The 14,680-nt window shown below is 46.4% G+C and overlaps 1 protein-coding gene across 4 annotated transcripts in view; it reads right to left on the bottom strand.

Annotated features, from left to right (window-relative positions):
- Positions 1-994: 994 nt before the first annotated feature.
- The window catches only part of KPNA6 (karyopherin subunit alpha 6), a 56,978-nt gene continuing 43,292 nt past the window's right edge, over positions 995-14,680 (bottom strand). For all 4 annotated transcript variants that reach the window (XM_011228281.3, XM_034648329.1, XM_034648312.1 and 1 more), the window contains exons 6-14: positions 13,902-14,033; positions 12,652-12,740; positions 11,404-11,503; positions 10,987-11,150; positions 10,764-10,842; positions 8,464-8,589; positions 8,029-8,156; positions 6,791-6,969; positions 995-6,224 (exon numbers count right to left, since the gene is read on the bottom strand). In XM_011228281.3, coding sequence (XP_011226583.1) covers positions 6,037-6,224; positions 6,791-6,969; positions 8,029-8,156; positions 8,464-8,589; positions 10,764-10,842; positions 10,987-11,150; positions 11,404-11,503; positions 12,652-12,740; positions 13,902-14,033 — 1,185 coding nt within the window. In that variant the 3' untranslated portion in view covers positions 995-6,036. The remainder of the gene's footprint in view (positions 6,225-6,790; positions 6,970-8,028; positions 8,157-8,463; positions 8,590-10,763; positions 10,843-10,986; positions 11,151-11,403; positions 11,504-12,651; positions 12,741-13,901; positions 14,034-14,680) is intronic.

The following is a 14,680-nucleotide window of genomic DNA, read 5'->3' as shown; positions in this document are numbered from 1 at the left end:
CATTTTCCGGAGTCAGCTGGGATTCCATTGGGAATGGTGGGGATTGTGGCAGAATAGAGCTCTTGCAGATTGTCTTCAAGCAGAAACTCAGATCCAGTAGTGCCAGACAGAGCTTTTAAAAAATGTTCGCAATGAATGAAACATACTCTATCACCCAACCAAAACCCTCCTTTTAGGTTGAATCAGCTTTTTGGCTGGTTGTTTGTAATCTCTGTCCTAGGAATTGACATAAATTGGAGAAGTTCGTACGACCCCAGTGGCTCAAAGGGCTGTTAAGTGGAACTGATGAAATGATGTCAAAATCCTGTAGAGAAACTCTAGAAAATGCAAACTAAACTACTGTGACAGAACACAGATCAGTGTTCTGGGGGTTGGGTGGGAAGGAGGGACTCCACAAGGGCATGTGGAAACTTCTGGAAGTGATGGATATGTTCACTATCTTGATTGTGGTGATGGTTTCATGGGTGTGTATGTCAAAACTTATCAAATTGTACATTTTAAATATGTGCCATTTACTGTATCTCAATTGTATTTCAATAAAGCTGAGTAAAAAAAATTCTTAGGGTTCCTGAGTGGTCAGCTAAGCGTCTGACTCTTGATCTCAGCTCAGGTCTTGATCTTAGGATTGTTTTTGAGTTTCAGCCCCGTGTTGGGTGTGGAGCCTACTTAAAAGAAATTCTTGGGGTGCCTCGGTGGCTCCGTTGGTTAAGCATCTGCCTTCGGTTCAGGTCATGGGCTCAGATTATGATCTTGGGGTCCTGGGATTGGCCAGGGGTCGAGCTCCCTGCTCATTGGGGAATCTGCTTCTGCCCCTTCCCCCAGCTCGTGCACTCTCAATCTCTCAAATGAATAAACAAAATCTTTAAAAAAAAAAATTCTTATAAGCAGGAGCAGGCTGCTGCAATCCTAATTCCACTGTTAGGCCACACGTTTAAATACCCTTACTTCATGCACTTCCAAAAAATCCAGTTTAGGATGATTCAAAAGAAGACGATTTAGAACTTTGCAACAGGTTTTTATTTTTGCTTTATATCTAGTACAGTGTTTGAAACCTAAAGAAATACATTTTCTCTTCAAATTTGGATGTGTATATAAATATCATTTGTCTGGACTCAGCACACTCAATGCCACGGTTTCTTGGCCTATGTCTGCTCTGAAATCATCAAGCTTTGTCTGTCTACCCAGGGGCCCTGAGAACATGGAAAACAGCCAGAGTTTATAGTTCTTAGAAAACTAAGAGCAAATAAATTTGGAAAGAATAAACCAACGAGGAAAAAGTTTCAATTCACCTTCCTGGGGTCTTTAGCTGGGAACCCAAGCTGTTTTTGAAGGGCATCGAGTCTGACCTCGGTGGCTAGGACCTCATATCCACCCCCGACCCCTCCTTAGCTTCTTTAGTGGTCAAAGGCAGTTCCCACAGAAGCTGGCTAAGCGAGACAATATCTAACTCCAGAGTCTGAGGGTTCTGGTAGAGGTGGACTCTTTAATGACATCCTGAGTCAGGAGGTTCCCAGCCAGTCTCAGGAACTGAGCTTTGACTTCCTTCACCAGCCCCAGGCCATGGCAGAGCTTTCTCTCCCCAAACCCAGGAGCTGAAGATCTAACCTACACGGAGGAGTAGGGCTAGCGTTAGGAAAGGGGTTAGGTATATGCTAACATGGACATCAGCAGTCAGGCTGGCCCAGAAATAGCGAGGTAGGCCCAAACCCACTGGAGACCTTTATGACACACTACAGAAACCTTTTTCCTGGGTGTTCTGGGCCCAAAATTTAATGTTGCCCCCCACACCCAGTTTTGGTTCTGCACATACCCCAGGCCTGATGCAAAATGCCCTCTCAGAGGAAAAACAACAGCTTTAATTCACAGACTTGATTGGTATTGACTTCAAATTCTTCCCTTGTCATGGTCTTAAAGTGGGGGTGGGGCTAGGGGGCAGACAGTAGGATGACTGAATCATTTACGAAGGCCTTGGCCAAAGAGCAGCTAGTGCCTACCACAGGGATCCCCGCAGGGCCAAATTCTCAGCTTGTTGGCTTAACAAAAGACTTCAAAAGTTAAGACACAGAAAAAATACTGGACAAGATTGGTCTAGAATGTGCAATCCTAAACGGCTGTGGAAGAAACCTACTCTGAGCAATTTCTCAGTCTCACACTCACTCACTTCTAGGACAGTCCTACCTAGAAGATGTTGCTACTGGTTATGAGTACTTCCTATGGTTCAGTGCACTGAGCCTCGCACCTTTCCCCAGCCTGCCAGGGAGGCCTCCAGCCAGCCCATCCTCCCTACGGCTCCCTGCCTTCAACTGAAAATCCACAATCTGAGCTCACAGATGAATCTACTGAAGAATCCAAGACGATGGATACCAAGCTGAGTGAGTCTCAAGGAGAAGAGGAGGGAAGTAGTTAGGCGTTCATCTCCTTCCCTTTTAGTTTGCTAGAAACAAGTAGCTCTAGGGTGTAGAGGGAAACAGGTAGACATGAGAACATGGAAATCCAGTTCATTCTGCCGTCTAGTGTGACTTGAGAGAAATAGAAAAGTGTGCCTGAGAGCCTTCTTTCACTCTTCCTTGACCAAGTACAGTAGCAGCTATAATCTGTGAAGTTCAGCTCCAAAAAACAGGGCTCCTAGAAAGTGGCTTCCAGGGCAAAGAGTAGAAGAAGTAGATCTAAGGGTCCTAGGTAAGGGGGGGGAAGAGCAAGCGTCCCCGAAAGCTGAGGTCATCAATGCCTGCTCCTCAGAGGGGTCATTTGTCCGCACTGCCCCAAGTAACCAGGCTGGCCAGCTACAAGTGGAATCCATGCAGCTCTACCAGATGGCGGCAGCCAAGGCCAGGCAGTCACCTGGGGACAGCTCAGAATTGAAGGCAGACTTGTAAGACCAGAGACTTGGTTAGTACTACAGAAGATGTTGGGGGTGGGATAACCAGAGGGGCTGGCAATAAAGAATAGGCTGGTACTGTCCCAACAGTCTTTGAACACTTCAGCTAAGAGAAAGGCTCCTTTTCCCCTAATCCACACCTAGATACCTCCACCTCCAGCAGGGATCTTACAATGGATACACCAGCTATGTGCCAGCACATGAAGATTCCAAAAACATGTCTTTTCAGGCTATTCCATACAATAGGCTGCGGAGCCTACATCACCCCTACAACATCCATTCAGAGATCTACTGGAAAGCAGCCTTTGACCTCACTGAGGCCAGGGTCTGAAGTCTAGATGGGGGCTGCCCATTAAGAGTGGCTGTCAAGGCTGGGCTACAGAAATAATGTTTTGCTTTCCAAGAGGACCAAAGGAGAGGAGGAGACACTGAAGATGATGTTACTGCCCCTGTGGGCTGGAAGAACCTCACCTGCTGGCTGAAAGAGGGGTAGAAGGAAATAACGGGAAAATATGGTCTGAGGAAGACGCCAAAGGAAAGCTCCTAGAGGCCACCTTATCTGATGAGAAATCTGTCCTCATGTTGCACCCTGGGAGACTTCAGCCTTTCAAGTCCTTGGAGAAAACTGGCTCCCAGCAGCAGCCAGACGATCAAAAAAGAGTCTTCCATCTGGTATAGGCCCCAGATCTGAAGTGCAAGATTTTAGAGGAGTAGTTGGGAAAAGCAGGGTGTGTATGTCTCTCAATAAAAATCTGGCCCCAATGACAGGGACTCAACTATTGCTTGAGATGTACAAAATAGGTCCTACTAAAGTGCTTTGCCCTTTGGATAAGGACAGGGGGCGGGTGGGGGGAGCAGGTGGCTTTTCTAACTGTAGGGGAAAAGTTTTGTAATGGAGTCAGTGGGCCAAGTGACAGAGGTCCAGCCCCTTGCCTCCTTGTGGGCTGGTAGTTGTCATTCATTCCTAAGCTGAAGAATAGCATCTGACATACAAGGTCAGGGTACTAAGGTCTGACATACTAAGGTGGCACAGCACTGGTGTGACTTTTTGGTGATAACTGCAAGCCCCGCACCACCTTCTTCAGCAAATGGTTCTGGAGTTGGATCTCAACACTAGGAGAGGGCAAAATCAAGACCAATGGCAGACAGTGAGCACCTGAACTTTAGATCTGTAAGCAGAGGGGCAGGGATTTCACCTGAGCCAGAAGGGGTGTGCAGGAATGGGAGTAAGTGGCACTGTCTCTGGGGAAGGGCAACTACAGCTCGGCACAGGCACGTGACTGACCACAGTGGAGAAGCAGGGGCAAGGCAAACTGTGCCCACAGCTCCACAGTTGGTCTACACTTAGCCAGCAACTTTCTCCACTCCTCTCCCCAACAATTGGGCTTTACTGTCATGTAATCCACCGAAGCGAAGGCAAGCCACTGAGGCATCGCACTAGCTTTACTCAAAGAGAAAAGGCATTAGGATTATAACTGTCACACGGAAGGGAAAAACCCAAACCAGGTCCAAGGATCCCAAACAGGAAAGATACCAGTAAGTCTCACAAAAGTCCCGAGGCTGCTAAGTTTCTATGATCACTGGAGAGGCAGGCAAGTGTGATACCTTATGTGGCCAGGGCTTTGAGACTGAATCTGAGAAGGTAGAATGCTTTTTGGGTTTCCTGATATAAGCAGGATGCTTAGCAGTAAGGACTAGAATGGTAGACTTCTCCAGGCCCTGGGGCCATCCTTGCTCCCTTCGGGTACTGGGATAATCAGACCGGGCTGACCTGCTAAATAAAGGTTCCAGAGCTAAGGGTTGGTCCCAGGTGGTGGCCCAGAACCTAAGTAGAGAGGAAAAGGACCAAGCTCAGGCTCCCTGAGCGAGGCAGCTTCCCCCTCTCTTTTTGGTCTTCCTCACAGTATCCTACTTACAGAAATTACAGACAGTTCTTCCTCTTGAGACCAATTAAGATTGACCTACCTAATATATAGAATATAAAAAAATACAGAACTTTTTGACATTCTCTCCTTTGGAAGTAAAATATACATGATCCAACTATGGAAGAGGAAGAGGAAGAAGAAAGGCCGAAGGCAGGGATCCCTGGCTATCCCAATACATGACACTCTCGCTCCACCTCCTCTGCAACTTATGGGTCACCAGAGCAAGGGCTTTCTCCTCAGGAGAGAGGAGGACCATCGCCCTGTCTCGTGCTTCGGAGAAAATACAGCTACCTCAGAGGTTCGTTCAACTCTGAGGGAATTTTCAAGTAAACAAATGAAGTTGGGTCGCACCATTGGAAGGTGGGTAGGAAACATGGGATCAGTAGCGACACATGAGAAGCCCCATCTGAAGGCCTGTGCTCCTCCCCTCCACTCCCACTGGTGTACTTGCCCCTGGAGGGAAGGAGATCTCCCAAACTAAAGAGGTCTGGGAAGGGGTTAGAGGGAGGAAGGAGCCTTTGTCTCATGGTGACCTCCCTCTCAGCCTCTAGTCCCAGACCATGCTGGTAGCTGGGATTCCTAAAACCAGGAACTCATGGCTCTTGGAAAGAGCCGTCTTAATACAAGAAAAATGTGCAAAAGAAAAAAAAATTAAATAACTCAATCCAAGCATACAAGATTAATATTCTGTCAGAGCAAGAACACTTTGTTTTGAATTTCTCCCCGCCCCTCCCACCCCCCACCTCTGGAATATTCCATCTGCTCAAGTACCCAAGATAAGAGTTACACAGATTAGGGCAGAGAACTGGGAAGGATGAAGGAAGATAAAAGGGNAAGGAAGAAGGAAAAAAAAAGGGAAGGAAGTCCCCCAAAAAAAAAAAAAAAAAAAAAAAAAATTAAAAAGGTGCAAAATTGATTACCTCAGTCCTCCTTTGTCTACCCCTGGGCTCCTGGGTTAAAGACATATGTGCAGCCAAAATATAGTGTAAGGAAGAAAAACCCAACACGTCCCCTTCTTGTCACAAAACCCAAATGTGAGCCTCAGATGGTTCTGTCTGTCCAGAGGGTGCTCCCTCCAGGGAAGGGGGCGGAGCAGGTCAAAAGCACAGTTTCCAGGGCAGCAAGAGGTGCGTGGTGGCTGACGATGGGGGGGCTGGTTTCCCGTCCACCAGAGGGCTGCTTTTCCGCTGGTTGGTGGTGCTTCCCATCCCCTCCCCTCCCCGGAGGCAGACATTATAGCTGGAAGCCCTCCATGGGGGCCTCAGGCTGCTGGAAGATGAACTGCTGTTGTGTCTCATCCACTTGGGGAGCCAGGCTGCTATCATCATCTTCTACACCGAAGTAGTGCTCAATGAGGTCGAAGGCCTTCTGGTAGATTTCCTGGTTCTCATGGCTCTGGAGAAACTCAATTTTATCCAAGCCTATGGTGGCAAAAAGGAAGAGGGGACAAGAGTAAAATGTGACTGCTCTTCTATGGGGCCATGAAACACTTACCTGTTTTTCCTTCCCTGAGGTATGTTAGTGTTTATCAACGTAAGTAATACGATCAGATCTCTCTTGGACCCGAAAAAGACCAAAATGTCAGTTATAAGTCAGAAGTTCTAGTTCTGATTCTGCTTTTAACTACTGGTGTGGCTTGGCAAATCATTAGCTTCTCTGAAGCTCGATCAGTGATGAGCACTCTTACTGGAACCTGCTAGAAACTGAGCTGAATACATATACCTTCCAGTGCCTGTTTCTCTCATCAATTCTGGAGCTCTGTTTTTGCATCTGTGCCATGCCTACGTACTGGGCAGAGCCTATCAAAAAGAGAAGTGGATCTATTGCGCCTCAGAGGGAGAAGGAAATGATGGGATAAAACCTTCTTCAATGATGACCCCCCAAATCCCACAGCCTCACATATAGACTACTTTGGGGGCCCACAGTCCCTGGGTCCTGACCTGGAACTTCTCTAAGGCAGAGGTGAGGCTAGAGACAGGACACATACCATAGGCTTCCTCGATGAGGCCACAGTAGGGGTTGACCCCTGAGCCACTGCGCTTGCCCTCTTGCTCTCCAAGCCGAAGGATGTTCTCTAACCCATTGAGGGCCACCTGCACAATCTTCGAATCCATCACAGTCAACAAGTCGCACAGGGGTTTGATGCAGCCCAGTGAGACCAGGTACCTAGGGGCAGAGACCAGGTTAAGTTCTAAATTAACACAGGGCAAGAGAGGTGCTAGGCAGGTGCTGTAGGGCCTGTGGGTCTCCCTCATACATGTCAACATTTGCAGCAACCCCCTCTTGCTGAGCCTTCATAACCACTTCTTTATCTCAGTCTCTCCACTCTTCCAATGATCTGGGTCTAGTTCATTTCCATGGGGAAGGCTGCCACAGATTCCTCCTCATCTCTATTGTCCCCTTGCTATAATGTTACCACTCTGAACACATCACTTCTCTGCTTAAAATGTTCAGTCCAAGCTCTACAGGCCTGACAAAACAGACCCTCTATACAATCAGGTTCCTACCCTCCTTTTTAGCATCATCGCCTATCATTCCCTTCCAAGGACATTACATTCCAGTTAAACAAGTAAACATCTCCAGGCTTCTGATTCTTGTACCTTTACTTATGCTTTCTCCTGTCCAAGAGGGCTTTTACAACCCTGAATACTTCAAAGCTTAACTCAATGGCTATCCCTTTTCTCTTAAGGCTTTAAGTATACTCCTACTCCTCTTCCTGGGCCACAAGCTGAGGGCAAAACACTTGTTCAGTTCCCGTCACTCCTACTCATGCTGATGATGCAAACTAAAATCAAAGCACACACATGCACACATGCGCGCACACACACACACACAGGCTTTCTATTTGCTTCTCCCAAGTGTCACCCCCCACAAATGATTTCCCAAAGAAGCTGCTATGAATGAATCACAGCATGGTTTTCCTTTATTTGTATGGATAATTGAGAATTATATAGATTTAAATTCTCTGGAAGGCAGAAAGTAGGGGAGAGAGATGGATGTCTGTGTCCTGGAGGTTTCTATTTTCTAGGAAGAAAAGAGGTACATGCTTTAGAGGAATCTATTATTCCAGATTCCAATGCCAATCTAGCAGCTTACCAGTTAAACCTGGTGCTGTTGGACTGGGGCAGACCTAGCCCAGGAAAAGCAGTTTAGTGGTTACTGCAGACCATGAACCAAGGAGGAGAGTACACGTATCACTCAAGACAATGAAAAACGAATGGATACCTGATCTGCTCAGGGGTTCCTCCTGATGTGGCATTGGTGATGGCCCAGGCTGCCTCTTTCCTCGTACGGAATTCTGCTTTCTGAAGGATTTCGATCAACACAGGGAAGATATTTGCATCTATGACAGCCTGAGAGAGGATGGGGGTGGGGCGACACACAGAGAAAGTCACTTTAAGAAGAGTAAGCAAATCTAGCCTACAAAATCAGCTAAGATTCAGATATCTTCCTCTTCCTGGGAGTCCTCTGTTCTTCCCAGAGAAGTAAGAGGCTACAGAGGAACCTGGCTTCTTACAAAGAATCTTCAACAGCACACACTGACCGCAATTTCTAAAGGGAAACAAATTCTTTCTTCTAGAAGCAAATAGCCCACCACCTCTCATGTTCCCTTGCCTTCCCACCTGCTCCCGCCCGCCCCCTTCTCTCTGCTTGTTTTACCTGTATTTGAGCTCTATTGCCAGCAGTGATATTTGAAATGGTCCAGCAAGCTTCCTTCCGGATTGACTCCTTGGGGCTGCTCAGCAAGTGGAGGAGGCAAGGGAGGGCTGAACAGTTAAGAATGACCTAGAACACCAAAAACACAGGCAACAAAAGAAAAGTTAGGTACTTAATCAAATTAAAAACTTAATCGAAATTAAAAACTTTTGTGCATCAAAAGATACCATTAACAGAGTGAACAGGCAAACTACAGAATGGGAGAAAATATATGCAAATTGTGTATCTGATAAGGATTAATATCCAGAATAAAGAACTCTTACAACTAATGACAAAAAAACTGAAGAACCCACTTTAAAAAATGGCAAAAGGATTTGAACAGACATTTCTGCAAAGAAGAGATACAGATGGCCAATAAGCACATGAAAAGACGCCAAACATTGCTAATCATTAGGGAAATGCAAATCAAAACTGCAATAAGGGGGCACTTGGCTGGCTCAGTTGGTGTAGCATGCAACTCGATCTCAGGGTTGTGAGTTCAAGCCCCACATTGGGTATGGAGCCTACTTAAAAAACAACACAAAACAGGGGCGCCTGGGTGGCACAGCAGTTAAGCGTCTGCCTTCGGCTCAGGGCGTGATCCCGGTGTTATGGGATCGAGCCCCACATCAGGCTCCTCCGCTGTGAGCCTGCTTCTTCCTCTCCCACTCCCCCTGCTTGTGTTCCCTCTCTCGCTGGCTGTCTCTGTAGAATAAATCAATAAAATCTTAAAAAAAAAAAACAACACAAAATAAAAAACCCAACCAACTGCAAATAAGATACCATTTCACACTTAGTAGGATGGACGGCTATTATCAAAAAACCCAGACAATACAACTGTTGGTAAGGATGTAGAGAAACTGGAACCTAGGACATTGCTGGCAGGGATAGAAAATGGTGTAGCCACTGTGCAAAACAGCTGGTGGTCCCTCAAAATCTTAAACACAAAATCAGCATATGACCACTTCTGGGTATGTACCTAAAAGAACTGAAAGCAGGGACTCAGATACTTGTATGCCACTGTTCAATGTAATAGCCCAAAGGTGAAAACAACCCAAGTATCTATCAACAAATGGATAAACAAATGGGATATACGCACAATGGACTACTATGCAGCCATAAAAAGGAATGAAGGCAGGTTACACGCTACATATGAACCTTGAAAAATTAGGCTAAGTGTAATTAGCTCACACAAAAGGACAACTATATATAGTTCCACTTATATGAGGGACCTAGAGTAATCAATTCCTAAGAGATAAAATGTGTTGTGATGGCTACCAGGGACTGAGGCCCAGGGAAGGGGAAACGGGGAGTTATCATTTAATGGGCACAGAGAATCAGTTTAGGATGATGAAACGCTGTGGGGATGGGTGGTGATGACAACTGAGTAACAATGTGAATGGAATGAATGCCACTGAAGGGTACACTGAATGGTAAAAGCAGTACATGTTATGTTATGAAAATTCACAAATACGTGCACACACACACACAATGACCTAGGAAATGAGTGTGGATTTGAGTGAGATTACTCACCTCTTAGAAATTTGTCAAGAATCCCACAGAATTATGCCAACTACTCAAGACCAAAAGAATACTCTGATCTCTAGCGTTTGAACAAAGGAACCCTTTATACTGTGAAGATTCTAAGGGTGTAGGAAGTAGGGGTAAGGTTCCACAGCTTTGTGTCTCAAGGGGACCGTGACTCAAAAACTTAAGAATTAACCTACAATGTCCCAGGTAGTCAGTCTATTCCCTTTAGTTTTCCTTCAAAAGCACCCAATGGACAATGATTTGCTTCCAACTTATAGAAGAAATTAAGGCAATCAAGTTGATCGTACAGGAAGTGGCAAATTTGTTATTTCTTTTTTTTTTTTAAGATTTTATTTATTTATTTGACAGAGATAGAGACAGCCAGCGAGAGAGGGAACACAAGCAGGGGGAGTGGGAGAGGAAGAAGCAGGCTCACAGTGGAGGAGCCTGATGTGGGGCTTGATCCCACAACGCCAGGATCACGCCCTGAGCCAAAGGCAGACGCTTAACCGCTGTGCCACCCAGGAGCCCCCAAATTTGTTATTTCTGACCCACACCCATGCTTTGTCTCCTGGACCATGCTACCCCCCAGAAGAACCCAAGTTGATCGTACAGAAGTGGCAAATTTGGAATTTCTGACCCACGCCCATGCTTTGTCTCCTGGACCATGCTACCCCCCAAAAGAACCCAAACCCTTGGTTAGGGCTTTTGTCCCTAAACAGCTCCCTCCTTACCTGGGTTTGGATGTCATCCCCGGTGACGATGTTACCCACTGCTCTCAGGGCAGGAGAGGCCACTTTGTAGTCATTGTGCCTACAGAGGAGGGAGACCTGATCAGCACAGGACCAGCAGCACTGTCACGGCTCCAGAGCTCTGCACAGAGCAGCAGACTGCTTACTGCAGTCCTTTAGCTGGAGCTTGGAGAACTTTAGGGAATCTTTCTAACCAGACACTCACATTAGAAGCTCTACCAATCTTCGGCAGACTCCAGAGTCTATTACTGCCTGGATCTTTTCGTTGGGGCCATCAGACAGATAAGAAAGGGCCCAGCAAGCATCTGCCAGCAAGTCTGAGTCACTGCTGAAGAGGAGGCGAGACAGCACAGGCAAACAAGGGGAGACCTGTTGGAAGCAGAGTGAGAGGGACTCGTGAAGGGACAGGGCTACATCAGCTCTACAACTAAGCCAAACACCGCTGTCTCCTCTACAAGTAATTCTAAGCCCTAGAGATTTCTGCTACATTAAGCCATCAGGACTACCCTCTTCACTTTGCTATCCAAGGCACACAAGATCACCTACCTCACTGACAATATCAAACTGCCTGCATATGAAGAAAACTGCTTTCACTCAGGAACTGCGTAAGAAGCTCGCTCACCTTTGCAAACTCTGGGGGTGGGTTCTTTCCTCGGCAGAGGTTTGACAGGGCCCAGACTGCATTCCGTGTCATTGTCAGTCGTGTGGACTTGGTCAGGAGTCTGAAGGAAACAGCAAAGCCAGATAGATCCTGAGCAATGATGCCCTGGGCATAGGGTTGTCACCTATAAACCCCAGGAGCAAATCCAATCAGACCCTTACGACTCTAGCAGCATCAAGCAGCATCACCGTTTCTTTCTACCCACAGACCTTAAGTTAACTGAGCTTGTCTGGGCCAGGAGGCTGACCTACATCTTCACAGAGGATTAGGACCGGCTGTGGCTAGTTAAGACCACAGCTAGTAAGGACATACAAAGGGCTGGATTTTGAGTAAGCCTGCAAACCTTTTTAGATAGGAGCAAAGGACATACTGTGCTCCTAACTCTAGCCACAAGATCTAAACAAGGAGTACTGTTCTCTTTGGAAATCAAAGCTGAAGGTCTAGTGTGAGGTAAGCAATGATTTTCTATGAAGGGCCCAAGAAAGAATTATAGTGGTAGTCTAGGAGACTGTGGTCTCCAAAGTACAGCTCATCCATCTATTTTGATTTAGATGAAGTTCTATTTGAAAAGTACAGGAGGGAGAGATTGGTGAAGGATCCCTACATCCCTTCATGAGGTCTTTAATCTGTGGTTTACAACATAGCTCTCCAATGTACCTATGCATAAAATAGCAAATCAATGCATTCCATAGAGAAAGTTGGATTTTTCCAGATGGGCTAGTCTTTTTTTTTTTTTTTTAAGATTTTATTTATTCATTCGACAGAGAGAGAGACAGCCAGCGAGAGAGGGAACACAAGCAAGGGGAGTGGGAGAGGAAGAAGCAGGCCCCCAATGGAAGAGCCTGATGTGGGGCTGGATCCCAGAACGCCAGGATCACGCCCTGAGCCGAAGGCAGACGCTTAATGACTGAGCCACCCAGGCGCCCCTCCAGATGGGCTAGTCTTGCCTCTCTCTCTTGGCTCCACAACGAAGCAGGTATGACCAACATGAGAATCTATAGTGCCATGAAGTAAGCAAACAGAAGATCCGTCTTGGCACAGACCAGTGGCACAATCTTCTTACTCTCAAAAGATATCTCTTACTTTGGCAATCAACACACTTTTAGTGTTTTTGCACTTACTCAACATCTTAAGTTAAGCTGCCCCCAAAAGATCTGCCGCATGGCTGCCTTACAGATGCCCCAGGTGCAGAAGATAGTAATTACTCACGTTAACAAAGGATTAAGGATGGAACAGTTCAAGACGTAATCTCGGCAAACGGAGCTGTCTCCAGCTATGTTTCCCAGTGCCCAGACTGCCTGAAAAGGGGATGACAGAACCGTCACTCACAGACTCTAGTGGCGGCTGTCAATATTTTATACCAGAGTAAGTACCCCCCAGTAACTTGGACAAAAACCATATCAAGGCCCGAGATCCTGAACAGGATCAGGTACCCTCCTTATTGAGCATCTGCTCTATGAGGGCCTTTCCTCTGAGTTCCTCATTTAGTAGGGGTGACATCTGTACCACAGCCAAAGAAGCCAAACCAAGAGCTCCCTATGCCCACTCCTCAGAAAAAGAGAAAGTGATTGGAAAGTTTCATTCTTGCAGCCTCACAGGAGCTACCCTGTATGTAGTAACGGAGGAAAAAATCTAGGCACCACTTTCCACTTTCTATCCTATCAGTAAAAATCCAGTGGAAGAAATTCAAGTTGTGTCTTAATCTCTATGATCTGCAGGTATCCAGAAATGTGTACTGTGGTGTCTTTTTTCCAATACCACCTCTGATGCCAAATGTGGTGCGTTTTCTCTACACCAGCAATCAATTCTCCAACACCACTTGTGTGTCCAACAATCCAATTCAATTTTGACACTAACTCTTAGAGTTAGCACAGACCCTACAAGTTAAGGGCTCAGGCCCACAAGACTGCCCCCACTTTAGATACCACCTGCAATTCCCAGGTGCCACCATACTTCTTGACCAAAGGGCTATAAATTCAAAAGTTCCCATAATCCCCTCCTCAGGTTCAATAATTCACTAGAATGATTCACAGAACTCAGGGAAACACTTTGCTTACATTTACTAGCTTACTGTAATGGATACAACTCAGGAAGAGCTAAAGGACATGAGATGCACAGGGCAAGGTACGGGGTGAGCAGACAGGGTGGGACCAAACTTCCATGCCCTCTCTAGGGCACTGTGTCAATGTGCTCACCAACCCAGAAGCTCTTTGGGGAGGTTGGGGTGGAGGGATGGGAAGAGCTAGGAGTTCTGATGACCACCCTCCTCATCTTGAGGCTACCTAGGGGCCACACCCAATCATCTCATTAGGTGTGTTCCATTATAAATAGCAAAAGACACTCTTATCACCCAGGAAATGCCAAGGTTTTTAGTTTTTAGGAACTGGGCACAAAGACCAAATATATTTTTTTATTCTAATACAGGTACCATCAAGAATTAAGCCAAATGTGAGCATTACCTGTTCCTGTACATCCTCAAAGTCCGAGTTAAGCAGCTCTATAAAAATGGGGACTGCCCCTGCTTCAATGACAATCTTGGTCTGCTGAGAGGTTCCAGAGGCAATGTTCGTTAGAGCCCAGGCAGCTTCAAACTGAAAGTAAGATTAAGCCATGGCTGAGAGGTCATTCCAGGCAGAGCAGCCAAGCCTACCAACTAGTTGAGATCAGTTAGCCTCCTGCCCCTGACTAAAAAACTAAAACATAAGCCTCATCCTCTTCCCCTTTATCTTTATTTTATCTTACTATATTTAAGTAGGCTCCATGCCCAGCACGGAGCCCTCAACGTGGGGGATGAACTCACAACCCTGAGATCAACAGCTGAGCTGGGACCAAGTGTTGGACCCTCAACTGACTGAGCCACCCAGGAACGTCCTCCTCTTCCCCTTTAAATGACAGAAAGCAGGGGCACCCGGCTGGCGCAGTCAGGGGAGCATGCAACTCTTGATCTCGGGGTTGTTGAGTTCAAGCCCCACGTTGGGTGCAGTGATTAGTTACAAATAAAATCTTTATATTACAAAACTGACAAAAAGTGGTGTGGACAGTGATGTAACACAATGGAAGGATGGACCCAGGCTTCAATGGTCCCAGGTCTGGTTCTGTACAGCACCCGAGTCCTCTGGTAAGTCGCTTTATTTCCTGAGTCTCACGTTCTTCATCTCTGAAACCAGGATCAGAGTGACATGTATCTCTCAAAGTCCCTTTCAGCTGAGTTTCTGGCTAGGCTCTAATGGATGGACTC

Source organism: Ailuropoda melanoleuca, chromosome 2, assembly GCF_002007445.2.
Source record: "Ailuropoda melanoleuca isolate Jingjing chromosome 2, ASM200744v2, whole genome shotgun sequence".
In the NCBI taxonomy this organism is placed as follows: domain Eukaryota; kingdom Metazoa; phylum Chordata; class Mammalia; order Carnivora; family Ursidae; genus Ailuropoda; species Ailuropoda melanoleuca.
The sequence above is the reverse complement of the archived record's forward strand: the minus strand, read 5'-3'. Positions and strand labels throughout refer to the sequence as shown.